The sequence below is a fragment of the Nerophis ophidion genome, linkage group LG19 (assembly GCF_033978795.1).
Source record: "Nerophis ophidion isolate RoL-2023_Sa linkage group LG19, RoL_Noph_v1.0, whole genome shotgun sequence".
Lineage (NCBI taxonomy): Eukaryota > Metazoa > Chordata > Actinopteri > Syngnathiformes > Syngnathidae > Nerophis > Nerophis ophidion.
The window spans coordinates 37,977,610-37,997,089 of record NC_084629.1 but is presented as its reverse complement, the minus strand read 5'-3'; the positions used below and the strand labels follow the sequence as shown (position 1 = coordinate 37,997,089).

The following is a 19,480-nucleotide window of genomic DNA, read 5'->3' as shown; positions in this document are numbered from 1 at the left end:
AAAATGTAGTATTTACATATTTTGATCATACTGTAAATATATATGTAGTATCTAGTAACATTCATAAAAACATGTACAATTTACATATTTTGATCATGCTGTAAGTATGAATGTAGTATCTAGTAACATTCATAATCACATGTAATACTTGCATATTTTGATCATACTGTAAGTTTATATGTAATGTAGTAACAAATTGATAATCACATGTAATATTTGCATATTTTGACCATTGCTGTAAGTATATATGTAGTATCTAGTAGCATTCATAATCACAAGTAATAGTTACATATTATGATAATGCTGTAAGTCTATATGTAGTATCTAGTAATATTCGCAATAACATGTTATATATACATATTTTCATAATTTTAAGCGTACACATTTCACAGACGCATTATAACATTCACTTTCCCTTCAACAACAACAAGACTACTAATCGTGGCAGACTTAATGAGAGACAACAAAGACCACTTTGGGGAAAAAAACGATGTTCCAAGAACTACTATTTTTGATCCTGAATACAAGAAAGACGATCTACAAGTTTATACAAACATAATAAAAACAGTCACTTACTGTACAATGTCTGCTCACGCTGGGATCAAGACTTATGGGATGTTTATATCTTCCCCTTTACATATATATATATATATATATTTTTTTTTATATATAGCGCTTTTTCTCTAGTGACTCAAAGCGCTTTACATAGTGAAACCCAATACCTAAGTTACATCAACAATTCATCATAATACTCACACAGGGTTAAAAAGGTGTTTTTGTGTGTCTTTCTGGCCATCTCTGGGTCTAAATTGGATGTCAAAATTGACCAACGTGTGGGTTTATGTCCACCACGTTCTACTATCCAGGTAGGAGACATGATTTACCATCTAGAATTAACTTTCACCAACTCGGAGGCGATGCAGCAGCTCCATATGTCAGTATAGCTCAAAATAGTCCATCTGCGTTAGCACTTCTAATAACAATATCACTAATGCTTGTCAATATTCAGGTCATGACATCTACATGGAGTATTGTCGGCCCTTTTTGGAAGTTTTCTAGAGTACATAATGGCCGCAATAGTGTAGTTTTACAAGTTAGAATGCATAAACAAACAAAAAACTACGTTCCGGTCTTACATAAGGATTGTGTATGCTAAAAAACCAAAAAAGCGCAGTTCTCCTTTAAGGAAAGAAAGTGAAAGGTGTCGGCACTCGAAGCACACATGTAGTGATGGTGGAAAGGCGCCCAGAGGACACTAAGCCCCTCCCCCGAGGACACCTGACAGGATCTTGTCCAAGTCTTCCAGCTCCTGTTGGCACTCCCCCAGTCCAAGGTGGGATGGCCAACTCTGAGGAACATATGCTTGTTTGTCGAAACGCCTGGGAGCGCGTGACTTGGTATTTATGAAATGTGTTCTTTGGGTTTCCAGGCCACACGTCTGTTCAAGCCGTCAGCGTGTGGCTGACGAAACCCACATGAGAACATCGATCACCTACAAGACTTCACGCTGTCGCTCTTTGTCTGCTCCGGGGAAATGTTTGCGTCGCCATGGTTACTTTTTTAATGGGAGCGTAATGAAACTTGTAGTTTTCTTCAATGAAAACAACTCTGGGCTTTTAGAGGTGAGCTTATAGGGATTCTGTAGGACTGGAAAACTGGTGTGGAGCTGCGAGGAAGATCCTGGCTTGTGTTGTCGCCCCAGCAGAAGGCGTTTACAGTTTTGGTCAAAATGAATCAACCCCCCACACAATTTTGGTGTTTTAGCAAGTTGGACATTTATTCCGTATTTTGTTTATAGTCGATATTAAATAGACAAATGTCATTTCTCTTAATATCTCATTGACAAAATTATTCAACCCCTTGAAGATCATAACTCTTAAGAACAGAATTTGAATAAGGTCTTTTCAATCAGGTGTTGAAAACACCCGTAGATTTGATAAGAACCATAACGAGCAACAATTAAACGGATTGAAAAAGACTGTGACGCTCAGCTTCTTGTGGATGGTCAATGGTGTATTTGCAACATGGTGAAGTCCAGGGAGTGGTCAAAGAAGTCAAGAGAGGAGGTAATTTCTCTTCATAGGAAAGGATGTGGATATAAGAAAATAGCAAAGACATTACACATTCCAAGAGACACAGTTGGGAGCGTAATCAATCAATCCATGTTTATTTATATAGCCCCAAAACACAAATGTCTCAAAGGACTGCACAAATCATTACGACTACAACATCCTCGGAAGAACCCACAAAAGGGCAAGGAAAACTCACACCCAGTGGGCAGGGAGAATTCACATCCAGTGGGACGCCAGTGACAATGCTGACTATGAGAAACCTTGGAGAGGACCTCAGATTTGGGCAATCCCCCCCCCAGATGTGGCCAACGAGAAGGCAGACGCGAGTGGTCATGGTGCACCAGCAGCTGCAATCGTCCATGCCCAGGTCCTTGGTATTGCTGCTGAGCCCGCGGAGGGCGTCCATTAAAATGGCCACACTTTAGGCCGACGAGGTTCTGGGTGTGGGCGCTTGATGGCCGCTTGTGCGACCGACAAGGAGCCCGCTGGAGACGAAGAAAATGGCGGCTGCACAGCAGGAGACGAAGAAGATGGCGGCTGCACAGCAGGAGACGAAGAAGATGGCGGCTGTACAGCAGGATACGAACAAGATGGCAGCTGCAAAGCAGGGGACAAAGAAAATGGAAGCTGCACAGCAGGAGACGAACAAGATGGCTGCGTCTGCAGACCCACTGGAGAGGGTGCCGGTGCCTGCAGACCCACTGGAGAGGGTGGCGTTGTCTGCAGACCCACTGGAGAGGATAGCGGCGTCTGCAAACCCAATGGAGAGGATGGCGGCGTCTACAGACCCGGCGTTTGCGGTGGCCTCACTGGGAAAGGTTAACAGCTCTCCCTCCACTGTCGCACAGCCAACCTAAAACCCCCCCTCAAGGGACGGATCCCAGACATCCCCAAAAAGGCCAACAGACAGCAAGGATGGGTGGGAGGGAGCTTGAAAAGAGGCTAAATATCTCTTCGATTCGGCCATCAGTGCCAAAATCTTGTTAAGTCTCTCTGCCATTGAAATCTCTGTGGGGTCACTCACTGCCTGGATCATTCTGTCAGGAATTGCTCTTAGTCTTGAAACCCAAGATGCAGAGATGGCAGGCGTAGTGAAGGAAATCATGACTATAATGTCAAAATGCAGAGAAAACTGGAACCAGGAGACAGGAAACACTGGCAAAGCAAAAGCACCAGGACAGGAAGTGGTTCTAAACGCAGGAAAACCCAAACATAACCAAACTGTCTGAAGCACTTCTGAGAGTCTAAACATACTTACTTACTAAACTACTGGCAACCAAAGTAAAGACAATAGAACGTGGTAGCTACAAAATAAGAGGCCAAGACCAAACAGTCAAGAAAAGGGAACTGGTGTGGTTTTCCTACCAACACATCCGTCATTGTCTGTTCCAAAAGAAGTTGACAAACTCCAATTCTTTTAGATCTGTGTTGCTCAATCAACTTAGAGTCCAGCTTACTAGAAAGGTTATTTAATAGAGTCAACGCACTCAAATATTTGAGTCATTCTGCTGTTTTGCAGAAATGTAGCGTGTTAACCGGACTAAAATACTTTTCTTATTCCCAAGCACCAGTAGAATAAAAAACTAGACCGCAAAAAAAAAAGGACATTCTATTTTTTAGGGTTAGGGTTATGTTTAACCCTAACCCATAACTTTTATGGACAGAATTTCAAGGCACAGTCAGGGCGTTGAGGGGATCCTGTTTGGTGGTTGCAGGGATCCTGTTTGGTGGTTGCAGGATTAGGTCTCTGCTTCTTGCAGATGATCAATCAATCAATCAATGTTTATTTATATAGCCCCAAATCAGAAATGTCTCAAAGGACTGCACAAATCATTACGACTACAACATCCTCGGAAGAACCCACAAAAGGGCAAGGAAAACTCACACCCAGTGGTCCTGGTGATGTGATGTGGTCCTGATGGCTTCATCTGGCCTTGATCTTCAGTTCTCACTGGATTTTGCAGCACCTCCGAGTCCGAGTCAATGGTTCTCGCCCGGAAAAGTGTGGAATGCCATCTCCGGGTTGGGGAGGAGACCCTGCCCCAACCTCTGAGTTTTGTTCGGGAGTGAGGGAAGAGTGGATGATGAGATCGACGGGCGGTTCGGTGCGGCGTCTTCAGTAATGCGGACGCTGTACCGATCCGTTGTGGTGAAGAAAGATTTGAGCCGGAAGGCAAAGCTCTCAATTTACCGGTCGATCTACGTTCCCATCCTCACCTATTGTCATTAGCTTTGGGTTATGAGCGAAAGGACAAGATCACGGGTACAAGCGGCCAAAATGAGTTTCCTCCGCCGTGTGGCGGGTCTCTCCCTTAGAGATTGGTTGAGAAGCTCCGCCATCCGGGAGGAGCTCAAACTAAAGCTAAACAAAAATTATCAACCAGCTACTGCAAGGAATTTAGGTATTTCACCATCTTATGGTCCGTAATATCATCACAAGGTTCACAGAATCTGGAGAAATCACTGCACGTAAGCAGCAAGTCTGAAAACTAACATTGAATGTCCGTGACCTTGGATCCCTCAGGCGGTACTGCATCAAAAAGCCCCATCAGTGTGTAAAGGATATCACCTCATGGGCTCAGGAACACATAGGAAAACCACTGTCAATTATTGCAGTTGGTCGCTACATATGTAAGTGCAAGTTAAAACTCAACTATGCAAAGCCAAAGCCATTTATCAACAACACCCAGAAACGCCGCCGGCTCCGGTGAGCCCGAGCTCACCTAAGATGGACGGATGCAAAGTGGAAAAGTGTTCTGTGGTCTGACGAGTCCACATTTCAAATTGTTTTTGGAAACTGTGGACGTCGTGTCCTTCGGAGCAAAGAGGAAAAGGACAATCCGGAATAATCCAGTGTAAAAGGCAGCATGTGTGATGGAATGGGGGTGTATTAGTGCCCAGGGCATGGGTAACTTACACATCTGTGAAGGCACCATTAATGCTGAAAGGTACATTCAGGTTTTGGAGCAACATATGTTGCCAACCAAGCCACGTTTTCACGGACGCCCCTGCTTATTTCAGCAAAACAATGCCAAAGCAGTAAAAGAATGCGGGTACTAGACTGGCCTGCCTGTAGTCTAGACATTGAAAATGTGTGGTGCAATATGAAGGCTAAAATATGAGAAGGGAGACTGTTGAACAACTTAAGCTGTACATCAAGCAAGAATGGGAAATAATTACACTTCAAAAATGTGTCTCCTCAGTTCCCAAACCTTTATTTAGTGTTGTTAAAAGGAAAGGCCATGTAACACACTGGTAAAAATGCCACTGTGACTACTTTTTTTGCAATGTGTTGCTGCCATTAAAATCTAAGTTAACGATTATTTGCAAAATAATCATTAAATACCATTTACACAATGTTTGTCTTGTCCTGCTAGATATCTCCCTGATGATCATAGACGAGTGCCATCACACCAAGAAGGGGGAGGTCTACAACCAGGTGATGAAGCATTACCTGAAGCAGAAAAACGCAAACACCCAGCTGAGGAAGCAGCAGAAGGAGACAGTGCCGCTTCCTCAAATCCTCGGCCTCACCGCCTCACTCGGGGTCGGCGCCGCGACGAAGCTGGAAACGGCGGAGAAAAACATTCTGCAGGTGAGGACCGAGCCCGTTTGGCTGTGGAGATCAGCTCGTCTGAACAAAATATATGTAAATGTAGTATCAAGTAACATTCATAATAACATGTAATATTTACAAATTTTTATCATGCTGTAAGTATATATGTGGTATCTAGTAACATTCATAATAACATGTGATATTTACATATTTTTATCATGCTGTAAGTATATATGTAGTATCTAGTAACATTCATAATAACATGTGATATTTACATATTTTTATCATCCTGTAAGTATATATGTAGTATCTAGTAACATTCATAATAACATGTAATATTTACATATTTTCATCATGGTGTATGTATATATGTAGTATCTAGTAACATTCATAATAAAATGTGATATTTACATATTTTTATCATGCTGTAGGTATATATTTAGTATCTAGTAGCATTCATGTAACATTTACATATTTTGATCATGGTGTAAGTATATATGTAATATCTAGTAACATTCATAATAACACATAATATTTAAATATTTTGATCATGCTGTAAGTATATATGTAGTATCTAGTAACATTAATAATAACAAGTGATATTTACATATTTTGGTCGTGCTGTATGTATGTAGTATGTAGTAACATTCATAATAACATAATGTTTACATATTTTCTTCATGCTGTAAGTATATGTGTAGTATCTAGTAACATTCATAATAACATGTAATATTTACATATTTCCATCATACTCAAAGTATACGTGTAGTATCTAATAACTCATAATAACATGAAACATTTACATATTTTAAATATGGTGTAAGTTTATACGTAGTATTCAGTAACAATCACAAAAACATGGAATATTTACCTATATTTATCATGCTGTATATATATATATATATATATATATATATATATATATATATATATACACATAATTTCTAGTAACATTCATAATAACGTGATATTTACATATTTTGATTACGGTGTAAGTATATACAGTATGTAGTATCTAGTAACATTCACAATAACATGACATATTTACATATTTTGATCATGTTCTAAGTATATATTCAGTATCTAATAACATTCATAATAGCATGTAACGTTTCTATATTTTGATTATGGTGTAAGTATATATGTAGTATCTAGTAACATTCACAATAACATGTAATGTTTACATATTTTGATCACTTTAAGTATTAATTCCACGGACGCATCACAACGTTCACTTTCCCTTTAACAACAACAAGACTACTAATCATGGCAGACTTAAATGAGGGACAACAAAGACCACTTGGTTTTCCCACAGCCCACAGCCAGAGATCGACACAATCCTGTCTGCCAACCACCACAACTGTTAGAAAGTTAGAAAGTCAAAGTGAAAGAGAAGACGCAGACTTTGGAATCTGAGGAACAAACTTTATAATCCGGCCAGTCCAACCGTCCGCAGCTCGGTCAGTCTGCATCGCACAATCAGCATCGAACCCCACACATTTATCCATAAAAGTATGGAGAAGCTGTTTCAGTTTTTTCTGTCTGCTGACTCCACAATTATTATTACCTTTGTACGCAAATACTCATACGGCTTTTACGACCCCTTGGGGTCGGAAAAACAACCTTTTTGTTACACGACGGCGACGCAGTCCATAGGACACGCCCACAGGACACGCCCACAATAGTCTGCTCTCCAAGGGAAATATATTATTTCCTAAAACTATTGCAATTTGTCCTTATATACGCTGCTGTTTGGCATTTTTCTTTTGAAAATGCATGTTAGAATGCAAACATGAAGACAACCTTTGCCTAATAGTGAGCCATAAAAGGCTAGAATGCAAACCTGAAGACAATCTTTGCCTAATAGTGAGCCATGAGAGGCTAGAATGCAAACCTGAAGACAACCTTTGCCTAATAGTGAGCCATGAGAGGCTAGAATGCAAACCTGAAGACAATCTTTGCCTAATAGTGAGCCATGAGAGGCTAGAATCCAAACCTGAAGACAACCTTTGCCTAATAGTGAGCCATGAGAGGCTAGAATGCAAACCTGAAGACAACCTTTGCCTAATAGTGAGCCACGAGAGGCTAGAATGCAAACCTGAAGACAACCTTTGCCTAATAGTGAGCCATAAAAGGCTAGAATGCAAACCTGAAGACAATCTTTGCCTAATAGTGAGCCTCGAGAGGCTAGAATGCAAACCTGAGGACATTATTTGCCTAATAGTGAGACATGAGAGGCTAGAATGCAAACCTGTAGACATCCTTTGCCTAATAGTGAGACATGAGAGGCTAGAATGCAAACCTGAACACATCCTTTGCCTAATAGTGAGCCACGAGAGGCTAGAATGCAAACCTGAAGACAACCTTTGCCTAATAGTGAGCCACGAGAGGCTAGAATGCAAACCTGAAGACATTCTTTGCCTAATAGTGAGCCATGAGAGGCTAGAATGCAAACCTGAACACAACCTTTGCCTAAAAGTGAGCCATGAGAGGCTAGAATCCAAACCTGAAGACAACCTTTGCCTAATAGTGAGCCACGAGAGGCTAGAATGCAAACCTGAAGACATTCTTTGCCTAATAGTGAGCCATGAGAGGCTAGAATGCAAACCTGAAGACATTCTTTGCCTAATAGTGAGCCTCGAGAGGCTAGAATGCAAACCTGAGGACATTGTTTGCCTAATAGTGAGCCACGAGAGGCTAGAATGCAAACCTGAAGACATTCTTTGCCTAATAGTGAGTCATGAGAAACTAGAATGCAAACCTGTAGACATCCTTTGCCTAATAGTGAGCCATGAGAGGCTAGAATGCAAACCGGAAGACAACCTTTGCCCAATAGTGAGCCATGAGAGGCTAGAATGCAAACCTGAAGACAACTTTTGTCTAATAGTGAGCCAGGAGAGGTTAGAATTTAAAAGTGAAGACAACATTTGCCTAATAGTGAGCCTTGTGAGGCAAGAATGCAAACCTGAAGACAACCTTTGCCCAATAGTGAGCCATGAGATGCTAGAATGCAAACCTGAGGACATTATTTGCCTAATAGTGAGTCACGAGAGGCTAGAATGCAAACCTGAAGACATTCTTTGCCTAATAGTGAGCCATGAGAGGCTAGAATGCAAACCTGAAGACATCCTTTGCCTAATAGTGAGCCATGAGATGGCTAGAATGCAAACCTGAAGACAACTTTTGCCTAATAGTGAGCCATGTGAGGCAATAATGCAAACCTGAAGACAACCTTTGCCTAATAGTGAGCCATCATTGGCGAGAATGCCAACCTGAAGACAACCTTTGCCTAATAGTGAGCCACGAGAGGCTAGAATGCAAACCTGAAGACATTCTTTGCCTAATAGTGAGCCATGAAAGGCTAGAATGCAAACCTGATGATATCCTTTGCCTAATAGTGAGTCATGAGAAACTAGAATGCAAACCTGTAGACATCCTTTGCCTAATAGTGAGCCCTGGGAGGCTGAATGCCAACCTGAAGACAAACTTTGCCTGATTGTGATCCCTGGGAGGCTTGAATGCAAACTTGAAGACAACCTTTGCCTAATAGTGAGCCATGAAAGGCTAGAATGCAAACCTGATGATATCCTTTGCCTAATAGTGAGTCATGAGAAACTAGAATGCAAACCTGTAGACATCCTTTGCCTAATAGTGAGCCCTGGGAGGCTGAATGCCAACCTGAAGACAAACTTTGCCTGATTGTGATCCCTGGGAGGCTTGAATGCAAACTTGAAGACAACCTTTGCCTAATAGTGAGCCCTGGGAGGCTAGAATGCAAACCTGAAGACAACCTTTGCCTAATAGTGAGCCATGAGAGGCTAGAATGCAAACCTGAAGACAACTTTTGCCTGATAGTGAGCTAAGGGAGGCTAGAATGCAAACCTGAAGACAACCATTGCCTAATAGTGATCCCTGGGAGGCTCGAATGCAAACTTGAAGACAACTTTTGCCCAATAGTGAGCCATGAGAGGTTAAAATGCAAACATGAAGACATTTTTTGCCTAATAATGAGCCATGGGAGGCTGGAATGCCAACCTGAAGACAAACTTTGCCTGATAGTGATCCCTGGGAGGCTTGAATGCAAACTTGAAGACAACCTTTGCCTAATAGTGAGCCATGAGAGGCTAGAATGCAAACCTGAAGACAACCTTTGCCTAATAGTGAGCCATCATTGGCGAGAATGCAAACCTGAAGGCAACCTTTGCCTAATAGTGAGCCAGGAGAGGTTAGAATGCAAACGTGAAGACAACATTTGCCTAATAGTGAGCCATGTGAGGCAAGAATGCAAACCTGAAGACAACCTTTGCCCAATAGTGAGCCATGAGATTCTAGAATGCAAACCTGAAGACATCCTTTGCCTAATAGTGATCCCCGGGAGGCTTGAATGCAAAGGTGAAGACAACCTTTGCCTAATAGTGATCCCTGGTAAGCTCGAATGCAAACCTAAAGACAACCTTTACCTGCTATCAATCTGGTTGAAAAAATGTTGCAAACACTGTAAGAAATGGTTAACAAAACAATATTTTTGTAACAGCGAAGCTTCTCTTCTTGCAGATTTGTGCCAACTTGGATGCCTGTCAAATCCTGACCGGGGATCTGGGGAAATATAGAAATGAACCCAGCAAAAAAATGGTTCTGGTTGAAGACAAAAATAAGGTGAGTCAGCAATTCGAGTATCCATTTTTCTGTGGTATCAACAGCGGTATCGAAATTCCAGGATCCCTTCGGTGACGTCATCAAGAAAATCATGAACAGTATCCATGCTCATTCCCAGCTGAGCCCCACCTGCGAGCTGGGTTCCCAGAACTACGAGCAGTGGGTGGTCCAGACGGAGCGGATAGGTGAGTGTGCCCGGGGTGCGAGGTGTCTTCCGCTTGGTGACCGCCCACTCCCCACAGCTGCCAAGGAGAAAGACCCAAAGGTGCGGATCTGCGCCGAGCACCTGCGGCGCTACAACGAGGCCATGCAGCTCAGCAACACCATTCGCATGTGCGACGCCTTCAGCTTCCTGAACAAACACCACGAGGAGGAGCTGAAGAGCAAACGCAGCACTGAAGAGGAGCACGTCATAAACATCACCCCCACCGAGAGACTCCTCTTCAACCTGTTCAAAGGTAGATACTTATAGTCATGAGCACCACTGCACAGAGGGTCTGATACATGATATTAAAATCCCCCATTATAATTATATTAACGGCATGCATCAGTAGATCAGTGACCAACTTTGAAAAATCACTAATAAAGTCCGAATAGTGCCCAGGGGGGGGCGATAGATGACAGCCAAGGAAAGAGGTAGCGGTGTGACAAACTTCATAGTTAGCACCTCAAAGGATTTATATTTATTACTTGCAAAACCCAAAACCAGTGAAGTTTTAGCACTTTGTGTAAATGGTAAAGAAACACAGAATGCATTGATTTGCTAATCCTTTTTTACTTTTATTCAATTGAATAGACCGCAAAGACAAAATATTTAACGTTGGAGCTGGTAAACTTTGTTATTTTTTGCTAATATTAGCTCGTTTGGAGTTTGATGCCGGCCCAAGTTTCAAAAAAGCTAGCACAAGTGGCAAAAAAGACTGAGAAAGTTGAGGAATGCTCATCAAACACTTATTTGGAACATGCCACAGGTGAGCAGGCTAATTGGGAACAGGTGGGTGCCATGATTGGGTTTTAAAGCGGCTTCCGGGAAATTCTCGGTCGTTCACAAACAAGGACGGGGCGAGGGTCACCACTTTGTCAACAGATGCCTGAGCAAGTTGTTGAAGAACAACATTTCTCAACCAGCAAGTGCTGGGAATTTGGGGATTTCACCATCTACGCTCTGTATTATCGTCAAAAGGTTCAGAGAATCTGGAGAAATCACTGCGCGTAAGCGGCAAGGCCGAAAACCAACATTGAATGCCCTTGACCTTTGATCCTTAGGCGGTACTGCATAAAAAAGCGACATCAGCATGTAAAGGATATCACCACATGGGCTCAGGAACACTTCAGAAAACCACTTTCAGTAACTGCGGTTGGTCCCTACATCTGCAAGTGCAAGGTTAAACTCTACCATGCAAAGCCAAAGACATTTATCAACAACACCCAGAAAGGCCACCGGCTTCGCTGGGCCCAAGCTCATCTAAGATGGACTGATACAAAGTGGAAAAGTGTTCTGTGGTCTGACAAGTCCACATTTCAAAATGTTTTTGGAAACTGTGGACCTGAACACAAACCTGAAGACGTCCTTTGCCTAATAGTGAGACATGAGAGGCTAGAATGCAAACCTGAAGGCAACCTTTGCCTAATAGTGAGCCATGAGAGGCTAGAATGCAAACCTGAAGACAATCTTTGCCTAATAGTGAGCCATGAGAGGGTGGAATGCAAACCTGAAGACAACCTTTGCCTAATAGTGAGCCATGAGAGGCTAGAATGCAAACCTGAAGACAACCTTTGCCTAATAGTGAGCCATGAGAGGCTAGAATGCAAACCTGAAGACAACCTTTGCCTAATAATGAGCCATGAGAGGCTAGAATGCAAACCTGAAGACAACCTTTGCCTAATAGTGAGCCATGAGAGGCTAGAATGCAAACCTGAAGACAACCTTTGCCTAATAGTGAGCCATGAGAGGCTAGAATGCAAACCTGAAGACAACCTTTGCCTAATAGTGAGCCATGAGAGGCTAGAATGCAAACCTGAAGACAACCTTTACCTAATAGTGAGCCATGAGAAGCTAGAATGCAAACCTGAAGACAACCTTTGCCTAATAATGAGCCATGAGAGGCTAGAATGCAAACCTGAAGACAACCTTTGCCTAATAGTGAGCCATGAGAGGCTAGAATGCAAACCTGAAGACAACCTTTACCTAATAGTGAGCCATGAGAAGCTAGAATGCAAACCTGAAGACAACCTTTGCCTAATAATGAGCCATGAGAGGCTAGAATGCAAACCTGAAGACATCCTTTGCCTAATAGTGAGCCATGAGAGGCTAGAATGCAAAGCTGAAGATAACCTTTGCCTAATAGTGAGCCATGAGAGGCTAGAATGCAAACTTGAAGATAACCTTTGCCTAATAGTGAGCCATCATTGGCGAGAATGCCAACCTGAAGACAACCTTTGCCTAATAGTGAGCCAAGAGAGGCTAGAATGCAAACCTTAAGATAACTTTTGTCAAATAGTGAGCCATGAGAGGCTAGAATACAAACCTGAAGACAACCTTTGCCTAATAGTGAGCCATGAGAGGCTAGAATGCAAACCTGAAGACAACCTTTGCCTAATAGTGAGCCATGAGAGGCTAGAATGCAAACCTGAAGACAACCTTTGCCTAATAGTGAGCCTTGAGAGGCTAGAATGCAAACCTGAAGACAACCTTTGCCTAATAGTGAGCCATGAGAGGCTAGAATGCAAACCTGAAGACAACCTTTGCCTAATAGTGAGCCATGAGAGGCTAGAATGCAAACCTGAAGACAACCTTTACCTAATAGTGAGCCATGAGAAGCTAGAATGCAAACCTGAAGACAACCTTTGCCTAATAATGAGCCATGAGAGGCTAGAATGCAAACCTGAAGACAACCTTGGCCTAATAGTGAGCCATGAGAGGCTAGAATGCAAAGCTGAAGATAACCTTTGCCTAATAGTGAGCCATGAGAGGCTAGAATGCAAACTTGAAGATAACCTTTGCCTAATAGTGAGCCATCATTGGCGAGAATGCCAACCTGAAGACAACCTTTGCCTAATAGTGAGCCAAGAGAGGCTAGAATGCAAACCTTAAGATAACTTTTGTCAAATAGTGAGCCATGAGAGGCTAGAATACAAACCTGAAGACAACCTTTGCCTAATAGTGAGCCATGAGAGGCTAGAATGCAAACCTGAAGACAACCTTTGCCTAATAGTGAGCCATGAGAGGCTAGAATGCAAACCTGAAGACAACCTTTGCCTAATAGTGAGCCATGAGAGGCTAGAATGCAAACCTGAAGACAACCTTTGCCTAATAGTGAGCCATGAGAGGCTAGAATGCAAACCTGAAGACAACCTTTGCCTAATAATGAGCCATGAGAGGCTAGAACACAAACTTGAAGACAACCATTGCCTAATAGAGAGGCAAGGGAGGCTACAATGCGAACCTGAAGACATCCTTTGCCTAATAGTGAGCCATGAGAGGCTAGAATGCAAACCTGAAGACATCCTTTGCCTAATAGTGAGCTATGAGAGGCTAGAATGCAAACCTAAAAACAACTTTTGCCTAATAGTGAACCATAAGAGGCTACAAAGCAAACCTGAAGACATCATTTGCCTAATAGTGAGCCATGAGAGGCTAGAATGCAAACCTGAAGGCAACTTTTGCCTAATAGTGAGCCATGAGAGGCTAGAATGCAAACCTGAAGACATTATTTGCCTAATAGTGAGCCATGAGAGGCTAGAATGCCAACCTGAAGACATAAAACACATCTACTAATAATTACAGATCCAATAGAAGAGTCCAGACCCAGGATGTCAGAATTATTTGAACCATGGAACTTTTTTGTGAAAATACTCTTCAGGTATGCATACAATGTGACGTGGCTCTGATAACATCTTTGGTAATAATGGTCTGAAAGTAACCCTAACCTGGTTTGGGTGAAAATACTTCAAGGATCAGGAATCGCAACACACCTAAAACCCTCCAAACCGCCCTGTTCAGAGCAGCCGGTTCTGGAGTTTGGTCTTGTCATGCAAATGAGCCTCAGTGGCCCGGGCAGTCGGACGGGATGTGCAGGTCCTTTCATTCAGGGAGCCACCAGCTTCAGGCTGTGACATGAAAGTTGTTCCACGTCGTCGCTTGCAGCAAAATAAAATCACCAAGCTACGCCAGCTGCCAAGTCATGCTTGCAAAAAACCTTGATAGGTTGGTGTTGGTGCATGGCAACATTTCCCCCCCTTCACGGCTGGAAAAGTACTCCAGAGATCCAGTTGTATTTTGTCTATTGTTCACAATCCTCATGCAAGACAAGAACACATTTGATTTGATTTTTAATGCATTCTCAATCGGGAATAAATGTTGGCAGAAGTCAGCTAACAATGGAGACAATGGAAGTCGCTCTGTTCTGACTATAAAGCGCTCTAAAAAACTTCCCTCAAGGTTTTATCTACACGCTATAAGTATATACTGTATGTAGTATCTAGTAACATTCATTATAACATGTCATATTTACATATTTTGATCATGCTTTAGGTATATGTAGTATTTAGTAATATTCATAATACCATGTGATATTTACATATTTTGATTATGCTGTAAGTATATACAGTATGTAGTATCTAGTAACATTCAAAATAACATGTCATATTTACATATTTTGATCATGTTGTAAGTATATACAGTATGTAGTATCTAGTAACATTCATAATAACATGTCATATTTACATATTTTGATCATGGTGTAAGTATATACAGTATGTAGTATCTAGTAACATTCATAATAACATGTCATATTTACATATTTTGATCATGTTGTAAGTATATACAGTATGTAGTATCTAGTAACATTCATAATAACATGTCATATTTACATATTTTGAACATGTTGTAAGCATATGTGTAGTATCTAATAACATTCATTATAACATGTCATATTTACATATTTTGATCATACTTTAGGTATATATGTAGTATTTAGTAATATTCATAATACCATGTGATATTTACATAGTTTGATTATGCTGTAAGTATATACAGTATGTAGTATCTAGTAACATTCATAACATGTCATATTTACATATTTTGATCATGTTGTAAGTATATACAGTATGTAGTATATAGTAACATTCATAATAACATGTCATATTTACATATTTTGATCATGTAAGTATATACAGTATGTACTATCGAGTAACATTCATAATAACATGTCATATTTGCATATTTTGATCATGTTTTAAGTATATACAGTATGTAGTATCTAGTAACATTCATAATAAAATGTCATATTTACATATTTTAAACATGTTGCAAGCATATGTGTAGTATCTAATAACATTCATTATAACATGTCATATTTACATATTTTGACCATGCTTTAGCTATATATGTAGTATCTAGTAATATTCATAATACCATGTGATATTTACTTAGTTTGATTATGCTGTAGGTATATACAGTATGTAGTATCTAGTAACATTCATAATAACATGTAATATTTACATATGTTGATCATGCTGTAAGTATATATGTAGGACTTTATGGGCTCAATTGTGTCCTAGCATTAGCTGTGAGTGAGTAATACTCGTTATCAACGTATTATGATACAAGTACGTAATACTCGTTACGATACAAGTGAGTAATACTCGTTATGATACAAGTGAGTAATGCTCGTTATCAACATATTGTGATACAAGTGAGTAACACTCGTCATGATACAAGTGAGTAATACTCGTTATCAACGTTTTATGATACAAATGAGTAATACTTGTTATCAACAATCACATGGTATGACACAGGTGAGTAATACTCGTTTTGATACAAGTGAGTATTACTTGTTATCAACAATCACATGGTATGACACAGGTGAGTAATACTCATTATGATACAAGTGAGTTATACTCGTTATCAACGTGTTATGATACAGGTGAATAATACTTGTTATCAACAATCACATGGTATGACACAGGTGAGTAATACTCGTTATGATACAAGTGAGTATTACTTGTTATCAACAATAACATGGTATGACACAGGTGAGTAATACTCATTATGATACAAGTGAGTTATACTCGTTATCAACGTGTTATGATACAGGTGAGTAATACTTGTTATCAACAATCACATGGTATGACACAGGTGAGTAATACTCGTTATGACACAAGTGAGTAATACTCATTATTAACAATCACATGGTATGACACAGGTGAGTAATACTCATTATGATACAAGTGAATTATACTTGTTATCAATGTGTTATGATGCAAGGGAGTAATACTCGTTATGATACAAGTGAGTTATCCTTGTTATCAACGTGTTATGATACAAGTGAGTAATACTCTATATCAACAATAACATGCTGTGATACAAGTGAGTAACATTCATTATCAAGAATCATATGCAGTGATACAGTTGAGTAATACTTGATATCAACAATAACATGCTTTGATACAAGTGAGTAATACTCGTTATGATACAAGTAAGTAATACTCGTTATCAACGTGTAATGATACAGGTGAGTAATATTTCTTCTGATACAAGTGAGTAATCGTCATCAACGCGTTATGATACAAGTGAGTAATACTTGTTATGATACAAGTGAGTAATACTCGTTATCAACAATCACATGCTATTTTACAAGTGAGTTTTACTCATGATAGAAGTGAGTAAAACTTTTTATGATACACGTGAGTAATGCTCGTTATCAAAATGTTATGATACAAGTGAGCACTACGTGGTATCGAGATATGATGCAGGTGAATAATACTCGTTATGATACAAGTAATACTTGTTATCAACGTTTTATGATACAGGTGAGTAATGCCCGTTATGATACAAGTGAGCAATACTCGTTATCAACGTGTTATCATACAGTTGAGTAATACTTGGTATGATACAAGTGAGTAATACTCGTTATCAACAACCACATGCTGTATTACAAGTGAGTTTTACTCGTGATACAAGTGAGTAAAACTTGTTATGATACACGTGAGTAATGCTCATTATCAACATGTTATGATACAAGTGAGCAATACTTGTTATCGAGTTATGATACAGGTGAATAATACTCGTTATGATACAAGTAATACTTGTTATCAACGTGTTATGATACAGGTGAGTAATGCCCGTTATGATACAAATGAGCAATACTCGTTATCAACGTGTTATGATACAGGTGAATAATACTCATTATCAACGTGATGTCTGAAACGTCGCCGCACTCTTGTCTATTCCAGACAGCAGGGAAACGCTTCAGGAACTTTCCACCCAGCAAAGCAATGAAAATGACAGCCTGTCCAAACTGCGAGAGAACATTCTCCGACTGTTCACCACCAAGGAGGAGGCCAGAGGGATCATTTTCACCAAAACCCGCCGCAGCGCCATGGCTCTCAGTCACTGGATCCAGGACGACAAGAAGTTCTCGGACGTGGGCGTGGCCACCTCGTACCTCATCGGAGGAGGGGACCAGAGTGCCGTCAAGCCCATGACCGCCGTGAGTACGCCCGGTGTCCCCTGCTCCCTCACGTCTACTGGACGTCCGCCACCAACCTCTCATGTCCAGGCCGAGCAGAAGGACGTGCTGACCAAGTTCCACGGCGGTGCGGTCAACCTGCTGGTGGCCACCTCCGTGGCAGAAGAAGGCTTGGACATTCCCGCTTGCAACTTTGTCATCTGCTACGGCCTGGTGACCAATGAGATTTCTATGATACAGGTGAGTGATACTCGTTAACTACTGTCACATTATGATGCAACTGAGTAATAATCGTTATGATACAGGTGAGTAATACTCGTTATTTACTGTCGCATTATGATGCAGCTGAGTAATACTCGTTATAATACAGGTGAGTAATACTCATTATTTACTATCACATTATAATACAGCTAAGTAATACTCGTTATGATACAGGTGAGTAATACTCGTTACCAACAATTACATGGTATGACACAGGTGAGTAATACCCGTTATGATACAGGTGAGTAACACTCATTAACTATTGTCACATTATGATGCAGCTGATTAATACTCGTTATGTTAAAAGTGAATAATACTCATTAATCACTATCACATTATAATACAGCTAAGTAATACTCGTTATGATACAGATGAGTAATACTCGTTACCAACAATCACATGGTATGACACAGGAGAGTAATACCCGTTATTATACAGGTGAGTAACACTCATTAACTACTGTCACATTATGATGCAGCCGAGTAATACTCGTTATGATACAAGTGAGTAATACTCATTATTTACTATCACATCATAATACAGCTAAGTAATACTCGTTATGATACAGGTGAGTAATACTCGTTACCAACAATCACATGGTATGACACAGGTGAGTAGTACCCGTTATGATACAGGTGAGTAACACTCATTAACTACTGTCACATTATGACGCAGCTGAGTAATACTCGTTATGATACAGGTGAGTAATACTCATTAATTACTAACACATTACAATACAGCTAAAACAATCACATGGTGTGACACATGTGAGTAATACTTGTGATGAAATAATTGAGTAATACTCGTTATGATACAAATGAGTAATGCCCGTCATGATACAGGTAATACTCGTTATCAACGTGTAATGATACCGGTGAGTAATACTCGTCATGATACAAGTGAGTAACACTTGTTATCAACATGTTATGATACGGGTGAGTAATACTCGTTATCAACAATCACATGGTGTGACACGTGAGTAATACTTGTGATGAAAGAATTGAGTAATAATTGTTATGATACAGGTAATACTCGTTATCAACGTGTAATGATACAGGTGAGTAATACTCGTCATGATACGGGTGAGTAATACTCATTATCAACAATCACATGGTGTGACACATGTGAGTAATACTTGTGATGAAAGAATTGAGTAATACTCGTTATGATAAAAATGAGTAATGCTCGTCATGATACAAGTAATACTCGTTATCAACGTGTAATGATACAGGTGAGTAATACTTGTATTGATACAATTGAGCAATACTCGTTATCAACATGTTATGATACGGGTGAGTAATACTCGTTAACAATCACATGCTAAGTGAGTAATACTCGTCATGATACAATTGAGTAATGCCCGTTTTCTATGTATTATGATACAGGTGGATAATACTTGTTAGGATTAAAGTGAGTAATACTCGTTATGATACAAGTGAGTAATATTCGTTATCAACAATCAA

The 19,480-nt window shown here is 40.4% G+C and overlaps 1 protein-coding gene across 7 annotated transcripts in view; it reads left to right on the top strand.

The window, feature by feature from the left end:
- ifih1 (interferon induced with helicase C domain 1) overlaps nt 1-19,480 on the top strand; it is a 63,908-nt gene that overhangs the window by 26,715 nt on the left and 17,713 nt on the right. For all 7 annotated transcript variants that reach the window (XR_009802974.1, XR_009802979.1, XR_009802978.1 and 4 more), the window contains exons 7-12: nt 5,450-5,667; nt 10,183-10,284; nt 10,346-10,469; nt 10,527-10,742; nt 17,521-17,777; nt 17,847-17,996. Coding sequence is in view for 1 of the 7 variants with exons in the window: in XM_061879936.1 (XP_061735920.1) it covers nt 5,450-5,667; nt 10,183-10,284; nt 10,346-10,469; nt 10,527-10,742; nt 17,521-17,777; nt 17,847-17,996 (1,067 nt within the window). In the remaining 6 variants the exon portion in view is untranslated. The remainder of the gene's footprint in view (nt 1-5,449; nt 5,668-10,182; nt 10,285-10,345; nt 10,470-10,526; nt 10,743-17,520; nt 17,778-17,846; nt 17,997-19,480) is intronic.